The sequence below is a fragment of the Haliotis rufescens genome, unplaced genomic scaffold (genome assembly GCF_023055435.1).
Source record: "Haliotis rufescens isolate VD_foot unplaced genomic scaffold, xgHalRufe1.0.p SCAF_22, whole genome shotgun sequence".
Taxonomy (NCBI): domain Eukaryota; kingdom Metazoa; phylum Mollusca; class Gastropoda; order Lepetellida; family Haliotidae; genus Haliotis; species Haliotis rufescens.
In genome coordinates this window covers 13,454,471-13,482,437 of record NW_025963913.1, presented here as the reverse complement: position 1 = coordinate 13,482,437, position 27,967 = coordinate 13,454,471, and the positions used below count along the sequence as shown (strand labels likewise).

Genomic DNA, 27,967 nt, shown 5'->3' with positions numbered 1-27,967 from the left:
CGGTATATATACATTGGTATGTTTCCTTGAGCTCAAAGGTCCTTAAAGAAAACTTAGAAAATCAATTTGTATTATTAGATTTGCTTGTGGTAAGAGGTGGCTTACGGGATTGGGTGGTCAGGCTCGCTGACTTGGTTGATGCATGTCATCGTATCCCAATTCCGTAGATCAATGCTCATGATGTCAATCACTGGACAGTCTGGTCCATACTCGATAATTTACAGACAACCATTATATGGCTGGCACATTAAACAACAAACAAACTTATCTACCAAATTGTGCTTATATTAGTAAAATGATATCTACTATCCAGAAATAATGTCTTTACACTTTTTTATTATAATAAAACAGGGAAGTGAGGTGCTGAACATTGGTCAAACTTTGATGGAAGCCAGGCTGCAATAAGTCATCATAAACAAGATCCTGCTGTTGAATATTTTGTAAACGTTTTCCTCTCTTTTGTTTATCCTCGTCAAGCTCTCATAGGCAACATCCTGCGTAATCATAAACACGTTCTTCCTCCTTCCATCAAACGTCACTAATTAAGAAGTTTTATGCATGATGTCAGATTTTCGCAGGGCCTCCCGTGTAATATTAATCACCTATTATCATGGTGGCATGGGCTAGAAGAAAAGGCTTTCCTCAGTGGCTATGATGTAATGGACTGGTGCTTGATCTTGTGGAGTCCTTTTGGAAATGTTTGCACCACCTTGGTGGGACTTTAGATTGGGCAGTCAATGTGGCTAGAATTGGTAATGAGTTGCCATGGAAATGAGGGGTTTATAATTGATTAACAAGGCTTGTTAAAGTTGTCATATCAGCTTATTCATTACAAATCCATATTGTTGAAGACAGATGAAGTTAATGGAACGTTGAGAGGAAATGAAGTTTGTTATAATACACAATGATGTAAACACAACATTGTCTGTTTATTGGCCTTGTTTAATCTAGCATATTGTTTGGAGCATAAGGATATACAATATTTTCTAAGAAAGGAGTACATTTTTTCAAGCACCATGGTAAAACAACTCCTCCTTTAACTGATAACCCAGTCTTCCAAATGCAGTGTGCATATCAGGCCGTAGCTTATCCATGGCTTTCACACACCAATAGGCTGTTATACAGACCCTGAAACAAATATATCAAATACAGCCCATGCAAGTCTATAATAGAAAGTATAGATTACTGCAATCTTAGAAAGAGAGTCTCTGGGATCCTTTTTATTATATTTTAGTTACGTGATTTAACAAAAAGAATTTTCTTAAAATATGTTGATTTCAGAACATAGTCTATCAAACCAGTGATGTAATCTTGAACCTTGTTACCACTAACATGTGAATAGATGTTTCAAGTCAAGTCCAGAGGTCACTAGATGCCTCCTGAGATTGGTAAGATCCATTCATCTTCATTTATACAAGTAACATTCAAAACACATGAGTATGTTTACAAACTACTTGCTTCACTGCCAAGTCGGACCAGGGAGTAATCTCGGCTGACACCATTCAACTGGATAAGACATTGTTGTGCATGGTTACTGGGACAATGTGAACTAAATTAAAGTATTTTTGTAAAAGTAAATTTGATACACATCCCCTCAAGATTTGAGATGATCCTGAATGTTGAGAATATGTTTATGGTAGCAGTGGGTTGTGAAGGGTGTGGGGTGTCCTACTCCCTTGTTACAGAACTGCCTGTCAACAGTATGTTTGTTTCAAGAACACAACTGTCATCACGCAAATCAGGGAGAGAGTGCATTGTTATTTTCTTGAACATGATGAAGCTGTACAGAAACTAATTGTAAACTGAACATCATGTGAATCATTAAGAAATTGTGTGTACAAATGGCAGATAGGCTGGGTAAGCCTCTAACAGAAATCTCAAAATAGATCTTAGCGCTAAGTAAAGTGTAACTCCCATACTTTAACAGACACTGATGATAGTGGAATAGGACCCTGTAGGGTTGCAATGATGATGATGATTTACATCGTTCTTCTCCACTTTACATTTATGGAATGGTGTGTGTTTAATGACAGATAAGGGCAAATACTGAGTGGCCTCCAGAGATTGTATGAGGATATTTCAGAATTCTGGTAATCCTCTTTCAGATAAAGTCCCACCCATTGTTCCAGCATGCAGTACAGACTGTGTAACTACACAAGGTATTAGTGTCAGCCTGCTCATACACTCATCAGGAAGTAGGACTTTTCCAAAGGGTGGATTACGTATAATCTCCCTGATGAATGGATCAGGTTCTCAGGCTGTATGTCCTGGTCATGATTGTAAACCTGCAATTATCTGAACATTTATCACACACCTTGACCCATAAGTAAGCAAATTATGAAGGCTTATGAAGATAATCAGACTGACTCACAAGATATCCCGAAGAGATTAGATATTAAAATCAATAAAATCTGCCAGAACTGGACACCAAGGAAACCTGTCACTCATAGGAAATACAGTATTTGAGGCGTCCAGATAAATAAGAAAATACATTATCAGCTATCTTTGATAACTATGTTTCATATAAACAGCGTAATGAAGGATGTGCACTACACATTGTAATGAATAGTCAGTTATAGTACAAATCTCTCCAAGATCCTAGAGAATGAATTAAAAAAAGGAATCCAACTCAAGTCTGGAATGATTTGGTAAGTCTATATAAAGAAATTAAGGATTGTTCTGTTATTGTTTTTATTTTGTAGATATATATATTTTTAAATAAGAAAACTTTATATTCTGTTACTAAATGTCAGTCTTGTACAAATCCAGTGCTGAATTGCATAGGGAAGTTGTGTATGTTAGGTATAGTACAAAACAACACAGTTTGGTTGAATAGCTATGATTCCATGTCAGGTTGATAAGAAACATTTCTGAGACCAAAAATTCTGCCTTGATAATGCCAGCTTTTAGCCAAGCATGAAAACCATTTGAGACAGATCCTCTCAGTGCTGTACAGAAACAGCAACCCTGAGTCTCCCACAGTGATGGGTATGATCAGTGCTACTTTAGCCAGTGAAACCCTGACTCTGATGTGTGGACCTGTCTGTGTGGTGTGTGGACCTGACTGTGTGATGTGTGGACCTGTCTGTGTGATGTGTGGACCTGTCTGTGTGATGTGTGGACCTGTCTGTGTTATGTGTGGACCTGGCTGTGTGATGTGTGGACCTGGCTGTGTGATGTGTGGACCTGGCTGTGTGATGTGTGGACCTGGCTGTGGGATGTGTGGACCTGGCTGTGTTATGTGTGGACCTGTCTGTGTGGTGTGTGGACCTGTCTGTGTGATGTGTGGACCTGGCTGTGTGATGTGTGGACCTGTCTGTGTGGTGTGTGGATCTGGCTGTGTGATGTGTGGACCTGGCTGTGTGATGTGTGGACCTGGCTGTGTGATGTCTGGACCTGGCTGTGTGATGTGTGGACCTGGCTGTGTTATGTGTGGACCTGTCTGTGTGGTGTGTGGACCTGTCTGTGTTATGTGTGGACCTGGCTGTGTGATGTGTGGACCTGGCTGTGTGATGTGTGGACCTGTCTGTGTGATGTGTGGACCTGGCTGTGTGATGTGTGGACCTGGCTGTGTTATGTGTGGACCTGTCTGTGTGGTGTGTGGACCTGTCTGTGTGATGTGTGGATCTGTCTGTGTGATGTGTGGACCTGGCTGTGTTATGTGTGGATCTGGCTGTGTGATGTGTGGACCTGGCTGTGTAATGTGTGGACCTGGCTGTGTGGTGTGTGGACCTGTCTGTGTGATGTGTGGACCTGGCTGTGTTATGTGTGGACCTGTCTGTGTGGTGTGTGGACCTGTCTGTGTGATGTGTGGACCTGGCTGTCTGATGTGTGGACCTGGCTGTGTGATGTGTGGACCTGTCTGTGTGATGTGTGGACCTGTCTGTGTGATGTGTGGACCTGTCTGTGTGATGTGTGGACCTGGCTGTGTGATGTGTGGACCTGGCTGTGTTATGTGTGGATCTGTCTGTGTTATGTGTGGACCTGTCTGTGTTATATGTGGATCTGGCTGTGTGATGTGTGGACCTGGCTGTGTAATGTGTGGACCTGGCTGTGTGATGTGTGGACCTGGCTGTGTGATGTGTGGACCTGGCTGTGTGATGTGTGGACCTGGCTGTGTGATGTGTGGACCTGGCTGTGTGATGTGTGGACCTGGCTGTGTGATGTGTGGACCTGGCTGTGTGATGTGTGGATCTGGCTGTGTTATGTGTGGACCTGTCTGTGTGATGTGTGGACCTGGCTGTGTGATGTGTGGACCTGTCTGTGTGATGTGTGGACCTGTCTGTGTGATGTGTGGACCTGGCTGTGGGATGTGTGGACCTGGCTGTGTGATGTGTGGACCTGGCTGTGTGATGTGTGGACCTGGCTGTGTGATGTGTGGACCTGGCTGTGTGATGTGTGGACCTGGCTGTGGGATGTGTGGACAGTCAGTGAAACCCCGACACTGGACCTGGCTGTGTGATGTGTGGATCTGTCTGTGTGATGTGTGGACCTGGCTGTGTGATGTGTGGACCTGGCTGTGTTATGTGTGGACCTGTCTGTGTGATGTGTGGACCTGGCTGTGTTATGTGTGGATCTGTCTGTGTGATGTGTGGACCTGTCTGTGTGATGTGTGGACCTGGCTGTGTGATGTGTGGACCTGGCTGTGTGATGTGTGGACCTGGCTGTGTGATGTGTGGATCTGTCTGTGTTATGTGTGGACCTGGCTGTGTGATGTGTGGACCTGTCTGTGTGATGTGTGGACCTGGCTGTGTGATTTGTGGACCTGGCTGTGTGATGTGTGGACCTGGCTGTGTTATGTGTGGATCTGTCTGTGTGATGTGTGGACCTGGCTGTGTGATGTGTGGACCTGGCTGTGTGATGTGTGGATCTGTCTGTGTGATGTGTGGACCTGGCTGTGTTATGTGTGGACCTGTCTGTGTGATGTGTGGATCTGTCTGTGTTTTGTGTGGATCTGTCTGTGTGATGTGTGGACCTGTCTGTGTGATGTGTGGACCTGGCTGTGTGATGTGTGGACCTGGCTGTGTGATGTGTGGACAGTCAGTGAATTGTGACCCTTGCAGGATCCAGGTCCCACTGACGAGGTACCAGTTGATACCAGTCAGAGAATCCAAGGAGAAATTGTTTATGCTAGTATTCAGCACAGTAACAAACAACTTTCACCATGTTTTTGAGTACCTTCCCCAGATTAGCTGATACTTATTATTGCACTATTTACCCATGATTCAGAAAATGAGAAGACTTAAGATGATCTTAACCTATAATTGTGCATCACCTGTGTTACAGTGAAGGGGCACCAGGCATAACTGTACCATAATAAGGCCACTGAATTAGCTGCCATGAAGTCACCGAGTACAAGAAAGTAACAAAGAAACTTAAAAAAGACAACCTAATATTATCTGCTACAATTCCTCCAGGGCAACACATGTTATATAAAATAATAACTCAAACAAGACCATGTTATCACACATGACATAGCCTTTGTCTGTGAATCCCTAAACCAACTGACATCACACTGATGTTGATGTTGATGCTGATGCTGTGTATGGGAACACAGTACCTGCTGGGCTAACCCCCTGCCTCAGTTATTTTGATAGAGAATACTTGTGTTGACACAATGTGATATATGTTGTAGGAGACTGTGCAAGGCTACAACAACGCGGTAACTTGATCATCTTCCCGAGGCAAGGGAGTTAACTGACTGTAAAAGTCCAGTTTCCACCCTTGCCAAACTAGGCCTGAATCATGGAGTTATATTTTGGCTGCATTAACGAGCCTATGCAAAATCCAATCAAAATTGCGTAATGACATCAACATTTGGTTCATAAACAACAAGGCAGATTTCGGTCGATTGCAGGATTTGCAAAGCATGTGTACTGTCAACTGCGCATTGACAGATGTTTTCCAAATCTTTTCATGTTTTTAATCAAATTGCTCAAGTGATTTGATGTAAGACTTATTTTATTACAATAAAAATCTTGATTAATCGATCAGATCAACTTGAATGGCCGCCACCATTTTGTTTAAAGCAAAATGCATGTGATATAAGAGGTGGAATCTGATTGGTCAATAGGAGGGACATAGAAAGGAGATAACTCATAATCTCCACTGGTGGTGCTATGATCGATCCACGAAATTTCAACCTAGTTCAGCGAGAAGGAAACTGGACTATAACAGTCAGTTAACTCCTTTACCTCAGGAAGATGGCTTACTTCATACATATGTTTTGATAAGCTTGACCCAAGTGTGCACTTAAATCACCCGATAGCTTTTTATGATTCAATATTAAAATAGTTTTACATCCAGACATGACACTCTCCTTGTTGAAAAGTTGTAAACACAGTGTTTGATATGAAGCACCACAATGAAGGTTTCCAGGGAGAGAGACCTGGCTCCAGTAGCCCTTGGTTACTGGGAGTAAACTGGGGATTGGTTGGTCTCAATGGAGGTTGAATATAACGAGAAGGCCATGGATAGTTGATAGTGTGTCACCACACATCCTGGATAGTTGATAGTGTATGTGTCACCACAACGACATGGATAGTTGATAGTGTACGTGTCATCACAACATCATGGATAGTTGATAGTGTGTCACCACAACATCATGGATAGTTGATAGTGTGTCACCACAACATCATGGATAGTTGATAGTGTGTCACCACAATGTCATGGATAGTTGATAGTGTACGTGTACGCTCCTGCATAATGGACAGGTCACAGGTATTCACATGAAACCATTGTGACCTACTATCCAATTTCTCAGGAAAGTAAGAGGATGTGAAACTGACCTGTGTCGTCCAACCTCATCAGTATCAGCCGAGTATGCTGATTTATCCTGATGATCCATCAATACAGACATTACTACAAATATAACATATGTAAACATGATTTACAGTTGGGTACATAATCAGGGTCCAAAGTCTCTGGTTATAGGTAGAACTACCACCCACCACCTCGGAACCCCAACCCCTGGGAGGGGGTAATTATCCTTCCTTTTCAGTTGGTGTGAGACCTCCTGATTGTGGAGAGACAATGTCCTGACATCTTCAGGGTGACTCACCTGATGGTAGCAAAAATAAATAGTTGTCCAAAATCATAAAGAAAATGTTTCATGAATTAGTCGTACATCTGTTGGAAACAAATTATGAGATGGTTATATAATGTTTGTGTGAGTCAGGGCTGTATTGTCAAGAATTTTAAAACGTTTGTGTTAGATATTGATTTGTTTTGAGTGAGTCTCTATTTATTCTAACACTTCTTTGAAAGTATTATTTTTCATTATTTCATCATCAGTCAAATAATGTTGGAAATGAAGTAAAAAAAGTATTTTGTGAAAGAATCCTTAGTTTACTTGTCCATCCCAAGTTTGATTAAAGGATTTTTTTTTTTATCAAAAGCCATTTACAAAGAAGCCCTTTAGATTTTTGTCTGAAATATAAAGTGAAAGTGGCAAGTTTTTCTCCAGTAACTGTTCTGAGATCACGTTTGTTGGTTTGCCCTACGATCCATTTGGGCTGACCACAATACAGCAGATGTTGACATTCACTGTCTGCGTTTTCTGCAAAAACACCTTTGTTTTCATAGAGGACACTTTAACATTTGTCTGGTTTGACCTCTGTGTAACCGAGAAGTCTCCATTGAGATCTGTAGTTTCAATCAGAATAGCTGTTGCTGAAAATTCAATTAGAAGTCTTGTGATTGGCCTCGATCCATTTGCCTGTGGCAACAGTCTCAGACTGTGCTGTAGATAATTTCTACACGATTCATAATTTAGTACACTTGTTTCATGAAATCATGATTATATGTTTTTCCAAAAATATACATTGTCTCAGGATTTCAGCCCCCAGCCTTCATCAGACACAGTTGTCTAGTTTACCACAGCATTATTCAAGATGTTTTTTCAGCAGTTGTCATGCGTATTGTGTTGTGCCAAAGGATTGTGTCTGAGTATTGTTTCATCCATAGAGAGAATTTCAGCTCAGCAGATATAAACATTGATAACTCATCAGAAAATACAGTCGGATCAAACTTGTATTGTTCATTGAACTGTTTTCAGATGGTATTGCTTTAAAACCTTTAATTACCAAAGACAGGGTTTCTCTGTTTCAATAGTTCTGCTATTCACAGTTGCTGACCTTTTGAAGTAAGAAGTGATGTTAATTTGGGTAAGAAAAAATCAAATGGCCAAAGTTGTGCTGGTATTGACACTTTATCAGAGACATAAAATTCAGGTGATCTTGTGGGCAATATGTGGACTCTTGCTTAATGAAAACCATGTCTGGCTCTGACGTCAAGTGTCTCCACGGTAATTGAAAAGTCCCTCAATACTGTCATCTCAAACCACTGTGGAACCAGAGATTTTTGCTGAAAATAGCAGCCCCAATTCTTTATTCACAAGATCATGGAGGATTTTCTGATTGTGTCTAACAATTAAACCAAATAGTCCCTAGTTAAGGCTCAAATTTGATTTTCAGCAGCTGGCTATTCTGGAGGTGTTTCATGTGAAATATCAAAGTTCTTTTCCACCACAGTTTTGTGTCCGTCTTTGAATTTATTGACGTTACTGTGATGTATCCTTTTAGGTTGGACCGATTAGAAGTTTTCAGAGATGGCAGACAGTTCCCCAGAACCTCAATCACACTCAAAGCACAAAACAATAGTATCAGTATTGAATTTCACTTCACATGTAACTCTCTCGGTGTTTGTTCCCAAGTGTAAGAACATACTTATTGATTTTGTTCTGAAGATTTTGAGAAATTCAACTCAACAGTTTGGAATTCACCAAAACTCTAACTCTGGCACTTAACCACAGACTTTGTGCCAATTCTTGAGTTCAGATAATATATTTTGTTGATGATAGTTCCATCTTTGTCATATGTGGGTCATAATTAATATAATCTTTCACCTCAAACAGTGAAAACAAAGAGCTTTAATTTGCTTATTGAAAACGTGTGCACAGTTCTCAATCAATGAACAAAATGGCTTCTTTAAATCTTTTAACTGAAGCAACTATTTGAGCATTTGAAACTTTTCTCTTATTTGAAGCAAAATATTATCCCGAGTTTTGGGGTGGTAGGTGGTGTGATCGGCATGAGGAAGTTGTTTTATGCCAATATGTTAACACTGAAAGTCTAAGTTCATGTAGTATATGTGACCATCAGTGGTGTGATTGTGTTATAAGGAATATGAAATGTAGAGAATTGAGATACACTTCAACACGGAAATTATTTAATTGTCAGTGGTGACATCCAGTTCTGCCCTATATATAGCTTGCAGTTTCCTGATGCTGGACTGTGAGCTGAAACAATACACTGTCCAATGTTTTGTGATGGTATCTTCATCTCTGCGAAAAAAAATATTTTGGAACCAGCTTGAAGGAATTTATTATTATTTTCATTAAGGCACGCTTTAACAGAATGACATCTTATCGTCCTCCGGGTAAGTCCATATGATCAAAGTAGTTTTACAAAAATCCATTGATATTGAAATTTTAAAGAACAAGTATACTGGGGACCACAGAGTCTGCATGATATTAGAAATGTGTCAAATGTAACTTGTAGAAATTCTTATGAAAGGTATCAGATGTGTTCATATGAGGGAGAAGTCTAGACTTGATGTAACATTTAGGACAACACAAAGTATATGCGTGCACCTAAAACGTGTCAAAGAGGATATTGGAGGTTTTCAGGAAACATTTTTCCCATATCTGATCACGGACAAGTATTGTACCTAAAGGAAATATTGATAAAATCCAAACATACATTGAAGAATTTATCTTGGGTCACAGACATGCGACTCATACAGTTTTTACTGAACTGGCCTTTCTTAGTCTCCCAGTCACTCAGCTTTCCTAAGTATGCAAGTGCAGGACAGAAGAATGGCTAGCTGTCAGCCACTTGAACATGTCAGAGGAGTTTCAGGCCAATAAGTCCATGTTCTCTGTCTCTCAAATCTTCTTTTGGAGTCACAAAAATGGCCCTTACCCCTCCTTCGCCATCTTTTGAATAAAGATCAAGAATGAATTCAAGTTTTTTAATAACAGAAATAATGTTCTCTTTGCCTATTATTTGTTCATTGGCCTATCTCAACATGATGAAATCTTAATCCAGTGAACAAAATAATTCAAATGTTCTACATTACTATATTTACGATAAAACGAAGCATGAGAATGTCAGTGTGAGAGAGCTTATAATGTACCCCCATGACAGTTCCTAGTGGTCGCTGTAATGCTCCCTCTCCAGTAAGTTATGAAGTAAGTCTGCTAAACTTACCAAGGTGAAGAAGTAATACTATGTGACGTTCATGAGGTACTGACATCACATTGGCTTAATGTCAAGTATGTGTGATGGTGTGACACACTTAGGGCTTGATGGAAGACCAACCTGTCACTCCTGCAGCAGTTTACATTATCTGCTAAGTGGATATATTTCAAGTGAAGCTGGTTGCCAGTCTGTGTGTAATCGCTGATGTAATTCCCAGGTGAAGATGGTTATCTTGTAACATGGTGTATGAGAGAGGTGGTGGCATTTTGTGGGACGGCACTATATTATTAAAGGAGATTTACAGTAAGCTATAAATAAGGCATATTAAAACAAGTGTCTTGGAGGAAAAGATTCTAAAGACAAAATTTTGAAAAATCCCCGTTAAAATGTATTCTGGAAACTACCGAGAGTTGACGAGCAGAGTTGTCATCACGTGACCTGACGTCAAAGTGGACAGTTGACTTGGAGACGATCACTGTTTCTGTATAGTGTTTGGTGAATTACTAGCATTCGCCATAGCATCACCTGACCGAAAACATGTTTATCCATATTGATATGAGCCAGTTTTTAGTAAAAATAGAATTGACAGCAGCAAGGAAGATCTACCCAGTGAAGTCTGATGTCAACACGAAAGACTAGGGAACACAATCTGGTGTTTAAAAGCTATCCTGATATTTCTAAACAAAATGGATGTTTATTAAATACAAAATAATTTGTGAGACAGTTAATCTTGTGTAAAATGTGCCAGGTTTAGATTGACGCTATAATTGTCAAAACATTGTTTATTGTGTTATCTTATACCAAACAATTGGCATAGGGCTATTTAAGCTAAGTTTGTTTTCTATACAAATGAATGTTATGTGTTACAATTGTATAGTCTAGTGATGGTTGGTTCAGTTAATACTGCTGTGTAAAGTTATAATAATATGTACTTCACTGATCAATAGAGGGATATTTAGCTTACTACATGCACAGTGACTCTCCTCGTCTTGTGAAAAACATATCTATCATTATAACTTATGGACTACCATATATAAGAGAGAGACACAAACAAAGAATAAAATTATTTATTTAACAACAAATAAATGAACTAAAACTGACAATATCACACTAAATATACCTGTTACATTATAATTTCTGTACAAATTTTCACCAAATTTACACTCATCTGACCTAAAACTGTTTTTTGTCAAACAATCACTTATCCTAGATTTAGACAGAAAATGACTGATATAAATCATCCATGGTGGATCCAGAGGTGGGATTTAGGGGGTTAAACCACCCAACCACCCCCTCCCTTCCAAATCCACAACCAGTAAAACTTCCCTCCCCACCGAGGGTGAAAACAAAAAATCTGGATCCGCCTCTGAGTATTAATAGTCGATATAAACATACATGTATTTCCAATAAAAAATGACACACAAATACTTTTTTCACATTGACATTTATAGTTAAGTTATTCCTGAAATAAATACATGTACTTGATATTTTTTATTTTTCATTTGTCATGACCAAGACATCTTCATTTATGCCATCTATCCTGTTTTCATATTTAAAAAGGGGTGTTTATAAAGGCCGTGGTGGTAAGCATAATGTGTTTGTATTCTTTTTTAAAATGAGGACTCAATTTCAGGACTTGCAGATACTGTGCATAAATTTATTTTTGTAAGAAATGGAAGAAACACAAAACAGCATGTCCAGTTGGTTTCCATTTCCCTCCACGCTGACATTGCTTTATCCAAACTTTCCTCCTTGATAAATCTGCCTTTTCAATGTTTTTTTCAATAGATATCCTATAATGTACTGTTCTTTAGGGTTTGGGTAAAATTGAGATAAGCCTATCCATAACCCAACCCTATTCCTGAACACAACCCTAAGCCTAACCCTATTAACCCTAATCCCCACCCTGTCCCTAACCCAGAGCCTAACTCTATTCCTGATACCCAGGCTTAAACCCTAACCTTAATCCTGAATCCAACCCAACCATTTACCCTAGCCCTAGCCCTAGCCCTAGCCCTAGCTCTAACCCTAGTCCTAGCCCTAGCCCTAACCTAGCCCTAACGTAGCCCTAGCCCTAGCCCTAACCCTAACCCTAACCCTAGCCCTAACCCTAGCCCTAACCCTAACCCTAACCCTAACCCTAGCCCTAGCCCAAACCAAGCCCTAGCCCTAGCCCTAACCCTAACCCTAACCCTAACCCTAACCTAGCCCTAACCTAGCCCTAACCCTAACCCTAACCTAGCCCTAACCCTAACCTAGCCCTAACCTAGCCCTAACCCTAACCTAGCCCTAACCCAAACCTAGCCCTAACCTAACCTAACCTAACCTAACCTAACCTAACCTAACCTAACCTAACCTAACCTAACCTAACCTAACCCAACCCTAACCTAGCCCTAACCTAGCCCTAGCCCTAACAAAAACCTAGCCCTAGTCCTAACCCTAACCTAACCTAACCTAACCTAACCCTAACCCTAACCCTAACCCAAACCTAGCCCTAACCCTAACCCTAACCCTAGTCCTAGACCTAGCCCTAGCCCTAGCCCTAGCCCTAACCCAAACCTTGCCCTAGCCCTAACCCTAACCTAACCCTAACCCTAACCCTAACCCTAACCCTAACCTAGCCCTAACCCTTACCCAAACCTAGCCCTAGCCCTAACCCTAACCTAACCCTAACCCTAACCCTAACCCTAACCCTAACCCTAACCTAGCCCTAACCTAGCCCTAACCCTAACCCAAACCTAGCCCTAGCCCGAACCATAACCTAGCCCTAACCTAGCTTATTTTATAGCTGTAAGTTTACTGCATCATGCGCCAGCATGGGGTATTTGACAGCAGTCAGTATAACTTGGCATACAACCTTATTGAAAACAGGTGGATGATTTGAGAAACTTTGGAATTGTATTAGATGAAGCCAATAAAGATAATGTGTTTTTAGTGCACCGACCAATAATTTCACTTATGGCACATGTGTAAATCACTTAGTAGATGTCAGGATATCTACTGGCAGTCTCACCTGTAAATTTCCATTTGACTGCAAAATGTTACTTCCCAACCCACATCTCCATCTTTGTCAGGGGATTTGATGTAATTTTTGTTTTATATATTTTGAGTGTTAATCTTATATTGCTTTCTACAAAGTAAACATCACATTCTCAAGGGGTCATCGGTGGCCCTGTTGTCTAAGGCCCTGCAATTCACTGGGCAGAGTTGCAGCCCTTGGGCCTGCCAGAAACCTATGATTTTGGGTTCAAAACCTGGTTTGCCCTGATCATGTTTCTTTGTTTGTAAGCACCATAACCGTGCTCATGGGTTTCACTAAAGTGGTAAACGTCTGGGACCTGCATCACTTCGGGCTTTCCTCCCACATGAAGCTGACTTGCTGTGATATAACTGGAATCCTGTCAAACTCGGTGTTAAACTCAACTGCTCATATTCTTCAACCCTAGTCGTAAATTGTGTTTGAGTAAAAACATACATAATTTCTTACATTCTGGGCATCATGGAGTTCCCACCTGTGTGGAACAGACATCAGTATTAGGTAATGCTCCCAGCTCACATCAAGACGTTTCAACCTGATGCTAATGAAGCTTGATTGAAGAGGTAACACTAACGAACTCCTATACTATATGGTACGACACTAATGACTTCAATCCATACTCTGCACATGGTGTTCTGAAATGAGTGCTGCTGATTCTAGGGTATTAAACACAGTCTTCATCATGTTTATAATGACACGCTTCATCCTCATCAATGACGTCTTACCTCACAATCAGGAGATGCCGAGTTTATGGCAGCAGTGGACATACATCTTGTCTGGCTCAGCTTGGTGGGGATGTCATTTGTAGGAGGCTGGTTGTAACAGTATGTAGACAATATTAAGCATTTATGGCATTTTGAATCAAATTATTAGAAATTAGAAATCATGAAAATAACATGAAACAAGAAATCATCAATGGATACAGTGTTCTCAATGCTGGAGATCATTGGAGTAATCATTATTTGTAGTGCAACAAATGTGCTGCACATGGAGTGATCATTATTTGTACTGCAACAAATGTGCTGCACATGGAGTGATCATTATTTGTACTGCAACAAATGTGCTGCACATGGAATGATCATTATTTGTACTGCAACAAATGTGCTGCAAATGGAATAATCATTATTTGTACTGCAACAAATGTGCTGCACATGAAGGTGTTATATCGCAGTACAATATTGTGACAATAGATGATCACAAATCTTTTGATAGATTACCAGCTATAAGGAAAACTACCCAGAGTGATATGCATATATGCCCATGTCAGGACCTCATAAAGCATAACTACATTTAGATTACATCACAACAGCAAATCAGACTGTTGTCATGCCGGCCCTTGATAAGCCTTTATGTCCAACATTGTGATGAGAAGCAGGTAATGGCCCCAACTTATCTGTCAGTACATCAATCATTTTCATTTAGGGTACACAAAGATAGGGACTTGCAAAGTACTTTCCAAATTCCCTATGATGAAATATATATTTAATAAAGTTGATGAAATGTGCACGTCAGTGGATGATATTTACGACCTGGGGAACAGAGTGTGGAGCATGTTTTTTCTTGTGTTGTGTGGCTCTTCTTGAAGGTACTCGTATATATAACTCCATTATACATCTTTTTATGACACGCAGGTACAGATGGGGTGTACAGCATCTTGCCAAAGATGAATGCTGATGTGTTATGCAAAGTCAGCTGCAATAAAAACTCATACATTGCAATCATAGGTGAAGCATTTGACTGATCCGTCATACGGGTATCCTAGACGAGCAGTGGCATGACATACAGATATATTATGGACCAGGATCTTGGTAGCAGGATGTATTCATGAGAGATAATGTATTGTGACGTGTGACGTCCGTGGGGGATTTTCCCACATGCACAAAACATATTCATTTAACAAGGAGAAGGATGATGCATGTACATTCATGTACAACTGGTTAATGATGATATGATGTCACAACTTATTCATTATTTGTATGCCATGGAGAACAACTTTTTTAAAAGTCATTGCTTTAGTAATACCTATATTTTGATATTTTCACTTGTTAATTCGAAAAAACTACTAATATTCCAATGATTACATGTAACAGCCAATAAATATGGTAAGTTGGTCATGGTCATAGAGTCACAACCAGGGTAATTTCTTCTCTTTTTTGAGGAAAAAGGATAATTAGAGTTTGTTGTTGCCTTAGTAACTTGTCTGATCCGTTGACCAGCACCTCTGTGCAGCTTGATGCTGGGGCTCCGGAAGCTTCGTCCCCCTGGTCCATGTATTACAATGAAATCAGGCATGTATTATACACATGTACTCAAAACTGTGAAATATTCATGATGAATTTTTAAATTTTTCTCATGGCCTGGAAATAGTTTTGCATGAAGTCAGTATCCTGGTGCATTGATTCGAATTGAATACGATTTATTACTGCATTTCTGATGCATATCAAGCTGGTTTTACAGGGACCTGCCCACACCCACTGGGTACAATCTCACACCAGGCTAGCCAGGCCTGTTTCAAGGAAGCCTGGTATAGATCATGTGTCGTGAACTTGAGAGTTATACAACAGTTCACAGTGGGGTGCTTTTAGTTGGAAGAACAATGAGGTATCTCTGTCATAACTTACTCTGGTCGTAAACCTGTTAACTGACAGCATGTCATATATTAGAGACAGCAAGATTATAATTAAATACAGCCGGCCTCCAACCATCTCTTGTTGCAGCCCATACTGTCACAGGTCTCACAGGGAGAAAGATGTTTTCCGTTAACACTGGTCATTCTTGCTCATATATATTTATACACATTATACAAGGTTAGAGATCCTTCACAATGCATTGCTTGACAATGTAATTATCAGTCCTGAAGGTTTCGTTGTTCTATATTGATTTTGTATTAGTGATGGATAACGTTTCACAACTGCCAATCTGTACCATCCCTTCACAATACATCAGGCCATCTGGGTTTAGGTATATTGATGAAAGCCAGGTTGTTCAAAAAGACATGGCTGAGTTTTGTAACATGTCAGTCTGCTGATGTTTTAAATGCTTTTTATGTCTTAATGTCATCTGGTTACATTTCTAAATACAGTCGAACCTCATTGTGTCGAACTCGTGGGGACCTTGGAAAGTTCTGTTTATTTTTTTTTAATAGATAGACATGAGGGGAATTTAATGGGTTATTTTATATACTTGAGACTTTCAAATGAATTTGAGACAACCCACGAATTCGACACATCCAAGTTTGACACAACGAGGTTCCACTATATCCAACTATGCAAATTGGCAGTGTAGACGACTGACTGACTGACTGCAGACTGACTGACTACAGTGTCTGTCTGATTGACTGTCTGTCTGTCTCTATGTCTGACTGTCTGTCTGAAGTGTCTGTATGTCTGTCTGTCTGCAGTGTGTCTGTCTGTCTGTGTGGGATAACTGCATCATGTGGTGATGCAGGGAAAGCAGATCACGCCATTGATTAACTTGAACTGAAGCAAGCCACAATGACTAATCAAGCACTAGGGACATCAGAAGTGTGTGTGTTGGTTATAAAACTAGCATTGGTAGTCACAAAATAGTCATTGATACTACTTGGCTTCATTAGTCATCATTAGTGACTCAGGACTGTGTAGTCAGCTTGTAAAACCAAGTTTGTATCCTGTAGGTCTGAAGTAAATCTAGTTCCTCATCTCAAGTAAATCTAGTTCCTCATCTCAAGTAAATCTATTTCCTCATCTCAAGTAAATCTAGTTCCTCATCTCAAGTAAATCTAGTTCCTCATCTCAAGTAAGTCTAGTTCCTCATCTGGAGTAAATCTATTTCCTCATCTCAAGTAAATCTAGTTCCTCATCTCAAGTAAATCTATTTCCTCATCTCAAGTAAATCTAGTTCCTCATCTCAAGTAAGTCTAGTTCCTCATCTCAAGTAAATCTATTTCCTCATCTCAAGTAAATCTAGTTCCTCATCTGGAGTAAATCTATTTCCTCATCTCAAGTAAGTCTAGTTCCTCATCTGGAGTAAATCTATTTCCTCATCTCAAGTAAATCTAGTTCCTCATCTCAAGTAAATCTATTTCCTCATCTCAAGTAAGTCTAGTTCCTCATCTCAAGTAAATCTAGTTCCTCATCTCAAGTAAATCTATTTCCTCATCTCAAGTAAATCTATTTCCTCATCTCAAGTAAATCTAGTTCCTCATCTCAAGTAAGTCTATTTCCTTATCTCAAGTAAATCTAGTTCCTCATCTCAAGTAAATCTAGTTCCTCATCTCAAGTAAATCTAGTTCCTCATCTCAAGTAAATCTAGTTCCTCATCTCAAGTAAATCTAGTTCCTCATCTCAAGTAAATCTAGTTCCTCATCTCAAGTAAATCTAGTTCCTCATCTCAAGTAAATCTAGTTCCTCATCTCAAGTAAGTCTAGTTCCTCATCTGGAGTAAATCTATTTCCTCATCTCAAGTAAATCTAGTTCCTCATCTCAAGGAAATCTATTTCTTCATCTCAAGTAAATCTATTTCCTCATCTCAAGTAAATCTAGTTCCTCATCTCAAGTAAGTCTATTTCCTCATCTCAAGTAAATCTAGTTCCTCATCTCAAGTAAATCTAGTTCCTCATCTCAAGTAAATCTAGTTCCTCATCTCAAGTAAATCTAGTTCCTCATCTCAAGTAAATCTATTTCCTCATCTCAAGTAAATCTAGTTCCTCATCTCAAGTAAATCTATTTCCTCATCTCAAGTAAATCTAGTTCCTCATCTCAAGTAAATCTAGTTCCTCATCTCAAGTAAGTCTAGTTCCTCATCTCAAGTAAGTCTAGTTCCTCATCTGGAGTAAAAATCTATTTCCTCATCTCAAGTAAGTCTAGTTTCTCATCTCAAGTAAGTCTAGTTCCTCATCTCAAGTAAATCTAGTTCCTCATCTCAAGTAAATCTAGTTAGTCTGAACTAAATGTAACTAGTATGAAGTAAATCTATTAGTCTGAACTAAATTTAACTAACCTGAACTAAATCTAGTTCGTCATAATCTTGCACAGTTCTAGTGAAAATATTTCTACAGACAAGAACATAAAAATTAATGGTTGAGGCCAATCCTTCAAATTATTGTCTAGGATGAAGAATTAACTAGGTACATTTTTATCATGATTTTTGACCATGGTATACCCCGTCACATTAAATATTCTTGCCGAAATACTTCCTTGTTTGTTTAAAGTAAAGGATATGGATGTACATGCTATTTGATTGCATTGTTCCTACATTTAGTATGGTTAGTTATCAGCTAAACGTTTTTCCTTGTCGTGACAAATACTGATATATAACTTTCCCGAATCAGATAACGTCAAGATTGGCATGAGGGGCAGTGGGGTAGCCTAGTGGTTAAAGCTTTCACTCGTCACGACGAAGCCCCTGGGTTTGATTCCCCATGGGTACAATGTGTGAAGCCCATTTCTTGTGTCCCCTGCCTTGATATTGCTGAAATATTGCTAAAAACGGGGTAAAACCCAACTCACTCATTTTTTTCACTCATTTTTTTTGCGTGGAATAACAGTCTGGCTAAAGGTTCTGAAATGTCCCAAGCCCGACTGGCTACTGAAATTTTAATGATGACTTTTGTATGCACACCTCTTAGTTTATCAAAATATAATTTTTTTTTCTGTTACTGTGGATCAACACGACCATAAAAGTTATAAATCCATAACAAATCAAGATTCTGCAGTTACTCCACTTCATAATATTTGAATCATGTTTCGCAATGAGGTTTTACTTTATTGAAACCTTCACCGAATCAAATTTCTGGGAAAAATATACTGTCACATATTAATGCTAGTGAAATTTGAAATTGGCTAGTAACTATTTAGGCTAGGTAGCACACCTGTGCAGCAATATTATGAGACTTTTTCACATGATGCCTATAGCTTGAATATTAAGGAGTGTGACATTATTCAACAAACAAACAATACAAACATGGTTGGTATTTAATTTCTAGCTCCAATACCAGTAAATAACCTGATGAGATCAGTCACAAATAGTTTACAGTGAGTCACAGCACTTTGTTAGTGAGAGAAGTATTCAGGGAAACAGCACATATTTTAACAAAAGCATGTATGATTCATATGTGGAATTATTGATTCATAACGGCATTGTTGAATGACAATAAATGTTTAAGGAAAATAGTACATAAAAATACATTCCTGTTCTTTAAAACATTATTTTTGTTGAATATGGTCCAGTCAATCTCAATCTGATGTTTTGTATGTGCCGTAGAATGTAGCAGGCTGCTTCCACTGATGACCTTTTCCTGATTATCAATAACATTTTGTGGAAGACTTTAATACAAAGTTCTTTTTATTTGAATATCAATATTTATCAATATTACTTCATGATTATATAGCTGGTTAGAACATTATTCATAAAGCTACTTTCCTCAAATGTACTGAGAATTTTTCTACTTAGTAAGTAAGGACTCAGTAAGTGTATGTAACTGATAAAGTCCACTCTAACAAGAGATGACAGAAGGCCGGAATATAATTGAACAAACCTTTCATAAAACAATAGTGAAATCTTGGTACAAGTATCATACAAACATGTAATACCATTGACGCTGAACTTCAATGAGAGTACATCTCATTTTGACAGCTTTATGCATCCAAAGTAAAAACTCAGATATCACATTCAATTGAGGAAGTTTTCCTTGTTGAGGTACTCAGAATGTGTAACAATCTCTTCATTCTGCTGAGTATATTGAACACAGAACACACAACACGGCCAAATCCACATTTAAAGGCTGACTTTCAGATGCTGCAGTCAGTGGCATAAACCCAACATTTAAAAATCTATTCACCCCTGGCATACTGCCTTTTCTCGATTGATTCTCAAATGAAAATAGGGTTATTACAATCTTTCTGTTATTTGTCTGTATTGTGTGTAATGGCATACTTCCCTGGTGTGTTCCATGTGAAGGTGGCAAGCTTGTGGTAGGAGGTGATATGATTGTACCCCAGGAGCTTGTCAAAAATGTAGTGTATAGAACGTTTCTGTTTAATCCATAAATTTCATACCGACAGCAATCTCTGTTTTTCTAGAGCCCATTGCTTGAATCAGTGAAGTTGTCAGTTAAAGGTAGACATACTTGGCTGTTGATCACATGGAATTTCAATAGTGAAAGCTCTCCCCTCTATGTCATTGATCCTTATGTCAACTGCTCCACAGTATCAACGGGAAAGAGGTTAATTTTCAGGAACCATCAATGGGAATTAATTGCTTATTGTAATCACTGTGTTGTGATGTTGTGTGTGTCATGGTCAGCCGACTGGTCAGCGTGGCCGCTGGAGATCTGCCAGTGTACTCTGGGTCTGTGTGATATAGGTGAAATAGGGCACATTCCTAGGTAGACACCATATGGTATAGCAGTCAATACTGTGTAAACATATACACTGCAATATAGTGCTTGACTGGGCCTACGCAATCAGGTACACATGCAGTGGACATTGAACTTCCTGGATAGAGTATATATCTGTCGGACATCACCTGGCACTTCCCAGTAAGTAATCTTATCATTCAGTATCACATGTGGGTTTGTTGTTCTAATTTCACATCGTAAATAAACGTAGCATGTAGATGGATTGTCAAATCTGTGACCTATTTCTTATCACTAGTAAATCTTGCTATGGCAAATCCAAAAAGATGATGAATAATGAAGAAATTTGATTTCGTAATTCTGTGACTACCTGACAAGGATTGTTCAGGGGATAATGCAAACAGGAGATGGAAGCAGGCAGTATCCCTTGGTCACTGACTGTAGTGGGCTCACAGTGGGAGGGAGGGCATATACTGGACAGAATGAGGCAGTCAGCCACAGGCCTCACAGTGGGAGGGAGGGCATATACTGGACAGAATGAGGCAGTCGGCCACAGGTCTCACAGTGGGAGGGAGGGCATATACTGGACAGAATGAGGCAGTCGGCCACAGGCCTCACAGTGGGAGGGAGGGCATATACTGGACAGAATGAGGCAGTCGGCCACAGGCCTCACAGTGGGAGGGAGGGCATATACTGGACAGAATGAGGCAGTCGGCCACAGGCCTCACAGTGGGAGGGAGGGCATATACTGGACAGAATGAGGCAGTCGGCCACAGGTCTCACAGTGGGAGGGAGGGCATATACTGGACAGAATGAGGCAGTCGGCCACAGGCCTCACAGTGGGAGGGAGGGCATATACTGGACAGAATGAGGCAGTCGGCCACAGGTCTCACAGTGGGAGGGAGGGCATATACTGGACAGGGGTGCATAACAAGTAACATATTCCACAATGAAACATGTCAATTGTTGTAAAGGCATTATGAAAACAGTGCACAGCTTCATGTAGAATTGACCATGTGTATTCCTGCACCCTTTGCCCTTCATTTTATAAGGATAGCTCATGGAAAATTACATAAAAATCCGTTGTCAATCCTAAATATAGTTACAAGTAAGTGTTGGGCTGATCTCTAAGTTATCAGTAATGTCCATTGAGTGCTCATATCACATCCTTGCTCCTTCACATCAAGGATGTGCATGGAGAGTTTGAGGTTGTTGAAAAATGAATTCTCGGAAAGAGAAAATAGTTGATAATGTGTATTGAAGTGTAGACGCCATGAATTGAATGTCACGGATAGTGTTGGCAGGATGCAGGGAATTCATGTCATCCACTGAACCTGGCTGACACCAAACAGGAAGATAATAAAGTACAATGTTATGTCAGAGATGAGTGTGGCAAGCAGGTCCAGGGGCACAGAGCTAGTGTACTCAAGCATGTTCAGAGTTGACAGATACATGGGGGTGAAGGGGGAAACATGATAGACTTGTTCACTGTTTGTACGACATAGATAAGGTAAGTGTTTGTCGGCCACATTATGCTATGGGCATGTTATTATTTAGTGGAAGGAGGATCTCGATTGCCCAGATGTAGAAGCCAACGTGTCTATCAACAAGGATCTATATTCTGGAGTGAAAGGACTGTTTGTTACAGTGAGTAGTGGTGGATATTGACATGTAGCTCCTGCCACTTCAGGATCCTAAATAATACTTGTATAAATATACAATGGACAATATATTTTTTACATTATATGTTTGTTTTGAGTGAAGGAGGAACTATAGTTGTTCCTATTGTGTGTGCACTGTTTGTTTGTGAATACACATGTCGAGTTCTGAATTTGGCCAAATTAATTCTTTTTCCCCCCTTAAAGTGTAAGAAACAGTGTTGAGGAATTGTACAATGTTAAAAAAATATAATTGATTCATTATAGGAAGTTTGTATCTGCAGGGTGTAGAAAGGATGTTTCGTTGTCTCAGACTGGTACAGGACATGTTGTAGGTTCCTGGGATTGCTTAGTACGTAGTAACTATAAATCATTCATGTCTGTTTCATTGTCATGATAATAAGTAATTACTCATCAATATGTTATTAATCATGTCACTTTTGTTCACTCATGTCAGTGGTGACTATGTGTTGTTTTTATGAGAAAGACATCTGATGTAATTACAACTGAACAACATTGTAGAATATTTAAGTAGGTCTATGACCCAAAATTGAATATCCCATAGAACAACCACTGGTTTTCCTATGAATCACAGCCTATTTCCGACTGATGCCACTTGCCCCACAACTAACACAATACAGACGCTATTATCTCCGCCTCTCAGTGCCTCCTCTAAGAGAGGAGCTTCACAATCAGACGCTCACTTTGTGCATGTGCATGTCAGAGAAAGAAAAGGGTCACGCAAATGCATGTGCTGTGTGTTTTGAGTTAGCTGACACAGATTGGATGTGTTTCGATGGATACTATTTCCCTGTGAACTAAACAGGTATGTCCATTAGTCGAGGAAGAGAATTCAAGTAATCCTTTGATGTTGTGATTATCCGACCCGGCCCATCAGGTAAGCTGATCGTTTCAGTAAACGTGATAAGTGTGTCACAGACGTGTGCTGGGATGAGAGATACTTTACAATGTGTTCATCATGGATGCGAAGGAAATTTTTTGATAAATATTGTCATTTTAATAGTAATAATGATGAGGTCATACTTCTTTTTCCAGTTCCTTCAAAGCCGAAATTTTTGGAGCGGATAATTACCAGTGCGAAGAAGTCCGGGGTAAAGTCTGGAACTAACGGGTTGATACAGGGGGACTGTGCTGCAGGGGATACTGTCAATGAGGTTGCAGCAGACGACACATGTGCACGAGCCGTCTGCTCAGCTGAAGACCATACTGACTCAGATTTTCCCGAGTCGTTGGATGGAGAGACTGACTGCTCAGAGGGTTCCATTACCCCAACAAATTCATCAATAACTAGCTCCCCACCCTGTCACCCCCGAGGAACATGGTCCACGCCCAGCTCTCCTCTCCGGTCAGGAATTGTGCAAAAAAGGTGTGAAAATTTTCAGCGACTTTACAATGTAGTACATGATAGTCCCCCTCTGCAACGTAAGTCATCATTGTGTCATATTCAGAAGGGCCACCAGTCAACCCCGACATCACCAAGCATTGAATGTAAACCTATTTGTGGTCCTCATGATCAGGTAGATAAGTTTGACAGACTGATTAAAAGTTACTATAGTATTTCAAGGGATGAAAAGTTTGCCAAAACAGTGATGTCACGAGGATACGTACGTGCGTTAGTGGAGCGGATTAATAGTACCCACGGCACGTTAGAACATGAAGGGTCTGACGTCGAAGATGAGGACACATGTACCGATAAAGATAATGTTGATCTATCTGAACAGACCTGTGAAACCCCTCTGCCCAAAGAAAAACCACCAGTGAAGTCGCCCAAACCTCACTTAGAAAAGTCACCCTGTGAAAATGGAAAATCCAAACCAAAGTTAAAATTACCCAATTCAGAGAAGGGGGATAATGCCTGTCTGTGTAGAATTGGACCCCGATCCTCGAATAAATCACCAGTGTCGAAATCATCGAAAAAAATCTCTCCATGTGACAATGTGAAAAAGCCTGTTGTGAATGGCAGTTGTGAGTGTGGAGAGGAGGATTCAGGATTCAATGTGGAAGGAGGATGTGGGCAACCTATGAGTCCGGCGGAGTTGTTTGACTCAAGTTGGTCTGAGTCGGATATGAGTTTTGAAGATTTCAGTGAGGAAAGTGATACTGAGGACAAAATTTTTGAGACTTTTGAAAAGAAGGTAAGTACTTTGTCTAGATATATCAGAGAGAGAGAGAGAGAGAGAGAGAGACTGTCAATTCCGTCCCAAATGAAGGCTTCATAAGGTCAGTATGCCGGATTTGCAAGTATATACATAATATGTATATTTTATTGGACTTTGTTCAAATGTAGGAGATTCATGCTGTGTTAACTGTGGGACATTGAACCTGGTACAGTACATGTGGGTTGAGGTCAAACAGTCCAAGATGGCCGTGTCCAGTTCTAGTTGACAGACACTGATGAAGGCAGTCACAGAGAGGAATACAGAAACTATGTATAACTGGTTAAGCTAGATGAAAATAGGGAAGATGTTTTGTATTCCTTGAAGATTATGTTAGAATCAGCACCATGCCTATGACATTTCAGTATGATCATTAGAGATAAAGATAGATGGTGACATATCACGATCTGTCCATGTAATTACAGACTGCAGGTAAACACCCACAACTTGATGTTTGTGTCAGTTCAGGTTATAGTCCACATTTCTTTTGATGGAAGAAATAATGTTGTGTTTGCTTAAAAAATAAGTGGAAATAGTTGTAAAATGATAATTTGATGAGATGGTGATTGACACAAAGATTAGGAAAGCTGCATGTGTAACTCCCTGTACCTGTGATCCATGAGGTTCTCATGGTCGCGCTTTTCATTTCTTCTTGGCAAATAATTTCTTAAGACAGAGAATTTATGGATATCGACTTCTTTGTTATGAGGACCACAACATTTCGGAGAATATGCTTACTCCTGCATCTTATGTGTGTCACTTCTAACTGCCATTCAGAAACCTCAGTAACTTCTTGTATTTTCCTGGATACATGTGGGACTTCGATGATAAAACAGTGATATACACCAGATGTAATGATACATTTGAAATAGTTGCCCCTACCCTGTATCAATATACACGTAACACATGCTGTACCCAATAGACACAACAACACTAATACACCCTGTCCCTATCAGCTTCATCCCACTGCCTGGAATTTCAGTTAAAAGAATTTTTTAGAAACAAAACAAACTATTAATATACTTTAAAATTGATATTGTTCCCTCTCAGCGACACACTGAACTTGTCTCAAATCAGACCATAAGTAGTTTGGGTTCAGTATCAGAACATTTTCCCCCAATGTTCTTATTTCGCATGTAGGGCCCCGATTTGATGGTGTTTGTTTCTACACTCAGCCAGTATTATGTCAGTGGAAAACTCTGACCAAGTGTGCCACTCGGCATCTGGGGGAAGTAATTAGCACTACACCACCTGGTGGTGAGATGGGGAGTGTATGAGCAGGGGGATTACTCAGATTACAGGGAAGGGGCAGAGTCTGTCTGGAATGTACTTAATTACAAAATACTTTGTATGTAAATAGATATTGCTAGTGCACATAAGTCACATTTAATCTTGTCAAAAAAAGGGTTTATTATGTGAGAAGTTCATCAGTTGATTGGCAGCTTCTGAAATAAGATTGTAATTGCTCACTGGATATGATGTTGTAAAATAAATCTATAACTGTTTGTACTCCTTTTAGAGAACAGAATTGTATATCTTGAAGCATTGACAGAAATTAATGGATGCAGATCAGAACATGAAACTTTAATTTCTCATCAGAGAGGGTCCTTTAATTATAGAAGATCCATTAAGTATCTCATAAGAGATTTATTTAATTTTGCAAATAAAAACAATTCCCCCAAACCCTGTGTCAATACGGAAAAACAAACAAGGATTTGATTTATGATGGAAAAACCAAAATATAACTGGCTGTAAAATGTACTGGTATATCCAGAATCTCTATATAAATACATACAAACAAACAATAGATCCAAACATTGTCAGTTAAGCTGTATAATCATGGGCCAGGAGATAATCACTTTAACACGATATCTGATATTGTCCTCATGCAGAATCAGACGTCAATGCTCCAAGAACCTTTGACATTTAGCGAGCATCTGTATGACCCTTTATAGACACCTTAAACATGAAGCCTGTTATCAAATTTTCACCTACCATAAACCTGGGAAATATGGTAACAAAGTTATTAATAGATTTTTTTCTATTTTTAAGTTGCAGCCCTCGTTGAGCTGTCTGGGCTTACAACATGTGATATAACAGGCTTGAGTGGCTACATCTGTGAATGAATTATTTCTTGTTTGCCATCAACACGAGGGAATCAGTAGGGATATAGTCTGCCTTGTATTACTAACTTATATATTGATATATATCAAAGAGAAGTCCCACATCCCCTCAAACAACCAGTGTCTGCATGGGCAAGTTTTGAAATAGATTCCCTAAAATAAGCCAGCATATGCTAATGTGGTTATGAAGTAGGATAGGTTAGCGGAACATGTTCGTGTTTCACACTTGACCTGACAGTGCAAAGGAAACGGAAGATATCTTACACATGCCGTCAGCTTGTTCATCCAGTGTGAGGATTGTCTCCTGCTAAGATTGGGGATTACAAACCATCAGTTTCCATGTCTAATGTAGTGGATGGACACCTGGTGTGAGACTCATGTCCAGTTCAGTGACCAGCTGTGTGTCAGGACAATCCTGGACACGCTTGGGCTGCGAGTGAGGTGGACAGACACTATCTCCCAGCTGCCTGTGGATGCCGTGTTCCATGCATGGTGTGTATATAAGGAGGGGGGAAATGGGGGAAATGGCAGTCTTGATGTGTAGAAGAAATGACACAAACTTTTACATGTGTACAGTGTTCTTCATCAGTTTGCAAAGCTTCCATCTCCCTTTTAACTTTTGACTATTTTCTTTAACATTGTAGTTATTGGTAGAATTTAACAGAATCGACTCTCCTGCTCATTTATATATAGTGATGCAGTGATGTAACATACTGATACTCTACAATGGACTCATTAGTTAAGTAAACTCTTATTGACACTTAGTCACCATTTAGAGGCACAGGAATTCGTTTTTAATTTAGTCTACAAATACTAGCTGTGAGGTACTATGTATTATACAGCTTGAGGTAATATGTATCATACAGCTGTGAGGTAATATGTATCATACAGCTGTGAGGTAATATGTATTATACAGCTTGAGGTAATATGTATCATACAGCTGTGAGGTAATATGTATCATACAGCTTTGAGGTTATATGTATCATACAGCTGTGGGGTAATAAGTATCATACAGCTTTGAGGTTATATGTATCATACAGCTGTGGGGTAATATGTATCATACAGCCGTGAGGTAATATGTATCATACAGCTGTGAGGTAATATGTATCATACAGCTTTGAGGTTATATGTATCATACAGCTGTGGGGTAATATGTATCATACAGCTTTGAGGTAATATGTATCATACAGCTGTGAGGTAATATGTATCATACAGCCGTGAGGTTATATGTATCATACAGCTGTGGGGTAATATGTATCATACAGCCGTGAGGTAATATGTATCATACAGCTGTGAGGTAATATGTATCATACAGCTTTGAGGTTATATGTATCATACAGCTGTGGGGTAATATGTATCATACAGCTTTGAGGT

The 27,967-nt window shown here is 39.6% G+C and overlaps 1 protein-coding gene and 1 long non-coding RNA gene across 7 annotated transcripts in view; one reads left to right on the top strand and one right to left on the bottom strand.

The window, feature by feature from the left end:
• LOC124140104 (FYVE, RhoGEF and PH domain-containing protein 2-like) overlaps window positions 1-27,967 on the top strand; it is a 128,140-nt gene that overhangs the window by 55,510 nt on the left and 44,663 nt on the right. For 4 of the 6 annotated variants that reach the window (XM_046507477.2, XM_046507478.2, XM_046507480.2 and 1 more), the window contains one exon: window positions 23,350-24,449. In XM_046507477.2, the coding sequence (XP_046363433.1) occupies window positions 23,350-24,449 (1,100 nt within the window). Of the gene's footprint in view, window positions 1-9,297; window positions 9,439-22,153; window positions 22,283-23,349; window positions 24,450-27,967 lie in introns of those variants that run through there. The other 2 variants (XM_046507481.2, XM_046507479.2) reach the window with 2 other exon arrangements.
• Window positions 356-27,040, bottom strand: LOC124140106. The gene is made up of 3 exons (XR_006861874.2): window positions 26,858-27,040; window positions 14,025-14,111; window positions 356-1,128 (listed from the first exon to the last, which is right to left on the bottom strand). It is a non-coding gene; the product is annotated as an uncharacterized LOC124140106 (long non-coding RNA).